The sequence below is a fragment of the Morone saxatilis genome, unplaced genomic scaffold, assembly GCF_004916995.1.
Source record: "Morone saxatilis isolate NCDOM2014 unplaced genomic scaffold, NCSU_SB_2.0 Contig10, whole genome shotgun sequence".
NCBI lineage: Eukaryota > Metazoa > Chordata > Actinopteri > Moronidae > Morone > Morone saxatilis.
In genome coordinates, this window is record NW_023339652.1 from 137,318 (window position 1) to 140,644 (window position 3,327).

Below are 3,327 nucleotides of genomic sequence, written 5' to 3' on the forward strand. Positions count from 1 at the left end.
TGAGAGGAGGGGAAACCAGAACCGGGGGAGGGGGGGGTGAGGAGGAGGAGGGCGGAGCTTCAAAGGGTTCAGAGTCTGCTGTGATTGGAGGGCGGGGGCTGTCCCGTCAGTCACAAGTTGGTCTTTGTAGTAGCCGAGCTTACGAAGCGAACATCTCTCTGCGAGCTGCATCACCTCCCAGAATATCTGCTCCGCTCGGAGACACACGGGGGCGAGACAGGAGGGGTCGCAGGACGCACGCTAACTCACACACATCAAAATACTGTATTTAAGCTTAACATCAAAGTGTGTGTGTGTGTGTGTGTGTTGTGTGTGTGTGTGTGTGTGTCTCACCATCCTGCTGTTTGACCAGCCCTTGGTGGATGTAGCGGATGTAGGTGAAGAAATTACACACTGCTGTGATCTGAGAAGAAGACGGAGACGGACAAATACTGAAAACCAGTCGACACGTTGAGCTCCAGACTGACATCTGCAGGCGTTAAATACACATTACACTGATCCCTGTTGAATCCGGGATTCTCCTGGACGCGACGTACAAGTAGAAGTTTGTGTTTCGGAAAATAAACTGATGTTTTTTTTTATTTAAGACGTCTGCTTCCACAAACTGAGCTTCTATTTGTTTTAGTTTCCTCGCTGAGGATGTTGTGTCGAGACTGTCGTACGTAACTGACCTTACTGTGGAGTTATCATTTAGTGAATATCTCTTTTTATACTAGCTCTCATTGTTAGTGGCGGAGTCCGCCGTTACCACACTGAATTCAACTTGTCTTCGCATACACAAATGATTTACAGCATGTTATCCAGCTGGATGAAGTCACTTTCCTGTCGCTGATTTCACATATTCCGACAAAACAAGACATTTCAGACGGAGGCTGGAATTGTTTTTGACTGATTTTGTTTGGCCGCACTGTAAACGGGAACAACAGCTGCTCTTCTGTTACATTTCCGACAAAGTAGCAGCTCCAAAGAGAGTCTGTATTTAACCGCATGTGCCAAATCTGAAAGGATTACAACTTTAACGTTCAATAAAAATGTCTGACAGCCTACAGCAAGTCCTGACAACGAAACTGTTCATTGTGGATGTAAAGTAACAATTAAGGACAAATATCTTGTGATTTTAATTTAAATGTGGCACAAAAATGCTGCGAAAGTCACTTTTGAAGTCAGTAAAATGTCACATATTGAAGCTTTTTATTAGTTTCAGACAGTTTTACAAATTCCTTGCAGGTTTGACGTCACAGGAAAAGATAGATTAGATGTTAGACTGTAAAAGTTAAATAATATTCACTGAGTGTGTGTGTGTGTGTGTGTGTGTGTGTGTGTGTGCGTGTACTCACTCTATATCTACAGTAGGGAGACACGTAGTAATAGTTGGACGAATCTCCAAACTTGATTCTGTGCTTACAGGTTTTGGTCTGACCGCTCAGGGCACATTTTCTGAGAGAGACACAGACAGACGGATATTTATGGGTTTATGTTCGGTTTCAACATGTTTGTACACAAAAAAATAATAAAACTAACTATAAAAGGACTAATTCTAAGACTCGAGGAAGCAAGGAAGGAGTGAAGGAAGGAAGGAAGGAAGGAGAGAGGGATAAACATTTATCAAGATTCGTCTCATCAGGATCGCTTTGATAAACCTGGACAGGAAGGAAGGACTGAAGGAAGGGTTATTGTGAGTCAGCGGGGGAGTTTGGGGGAGTCAGGCGGGGTCGAGGAGCAACTGAGGAGAGATTAAAACAATGCTGATGGGAGAGAGCGAGAGCGAGAGAGAGAGAGACAGAGAGAGACAGAGTCAGACTTACGTGACGAGCTCAGCCCTTCGCCCACTAGAGGAGGAAAATTGAGGGAAGATGGAGAGAGATGATGATGAAAGAGTGAAAGCTTGATGAGGAGAGAAAGAGTGTACGAGTGTGTGCGCGGTCTCACTTTGGTCCGCCGCACTCCACTGCCGAGGCTTTGACCACGGGCAGCGGCTGGAAACCGACCGGCTCCACGCTGAGCGTGTTCTGCTCCACGGCCTCCAAGATGGCTGAACCCAGCTGAGGGACGAGAGGGACAATGAAGGACGGTGAATGACAGAGGACGGTCACTTCAGGTACAGGGCAGCAGCTTCTGCTTGCTGTAATCATTCCTCCTGTTTACACCGAACATAAGAGCCCTTCCTGATGTTTTCAGTGGAAGTGATGCAGGAGAAACAATCCACAGTTCTTCTGTGTTTTAAAGTTTATCTGCAGTCAGTGAGGCTCCAACAGTCGGAGTTACACAATCACATCAGATCTGTTTAGTACAAAATGTCCTCTGTGTGTGTCGAAAGACTTCGTATAGCTCAGAATTAGAGACATTAGAGGTTAAATTAAAGGTAAAAGCTAGAATGAAGTGTGTTTTAAACCGAGTTAACGAGTCTTCCTCTAGAGTTCAGAAGGTGTTCGGTTGTATCTTCCTGTTTGATCATGAAAACAGGTGTGTGTATATCGGGATTACGAGACGGGACGGGGCTACAGATCCACTGAACACTGCGTCCGAGCTTTAACTCTCTGTACCTCGCTCTTGTTGAAGGTGAGGCACGGGTAGATGTCCTCGCGGTAAACTCTCTCCAGGAAGCAGCAGCCCCGGTCCAACGTCGGCTCCTCCTTCCACGCCTTGAACTCACCGAACAGCTGACTGTCCACCTGCGTGTCGGACAGCGGCGGTTAGCGTGCAGCGTTACAGACACACACACACACAGAATATAACCAGTATCAGTAAACATACCTCTCTGCACTCCCGTACGATTGGCTGCGTGGCCGACGGGTCGGGCTGCGACCCCAGGACGGCGGACGAGGTGCTCTTGTTCCTGCTGTGGCCCTTCCTGAAGGGAGTCTTCACGCTTCCTGCAGGGGGGAGCTCGCCCAGCGGGGAGGTGGGCGAGGAGAGCACTAGTGTCTTCAGGGCCTGGACCTCCGCCTGGAGAACATCAATCTGAAGAGGAGGAGGCGACGGAATGAGTCAGGAAGGTGGAAACACCAACATGTAGGGATACGTGAACCGATATGACAGAGGAAAGTAGCAGATCCACTGACCTAAAGACGACTATCACTGGAATACTGTGATACTAGGGTTAAATTGGCAGTTGACGATGTTTACAGTAAAACATCGCGACGGACGATGAAATCGCCGTGGGGGGGGTAAGCACTTTTTATTTCACTAACCCACCCCGCTCTGTCATAGTAGACAATGGTATGATCACCGCAACAGGCACAGGCGCAGCTACCAGTTCCTCTTTAGGACCCTGGGGAGTGAGAGTCGTGCCTTATGGTGTGTTCAATTTACACTGAAAGTCGGAAC

General features: G+C 47.7%; 1 protein-coding gene across 1 annotated transcript; it reads right to left on the reverse strand.

Annotated features, from left to right (window-relative positions):
• Positions 1-162: 162 nt before the first annotated feature.
• On the reverse strand, positions 163-2,955 carry rab3ip (RAB3A interacting protein (rabin3); the record flags this gene model as incomplete). Its single annotated transcript, XM_035676271.1, is given in 7 exon segments — positions 163-194; positions 334-403; positions 1,338-1,437; positions 1,806-1,829; positions 1,930-2,042; positions 2,544-2,672; positions 2,755-2,955. Coding segments are annotated over 7 exon segments (669 nt in total), but the record flags the coding sequence as incomplete, so codon positions are not given.
• Between the last annotated feature and the right edge of the window lie 372 nt (positions 2,956-3,327).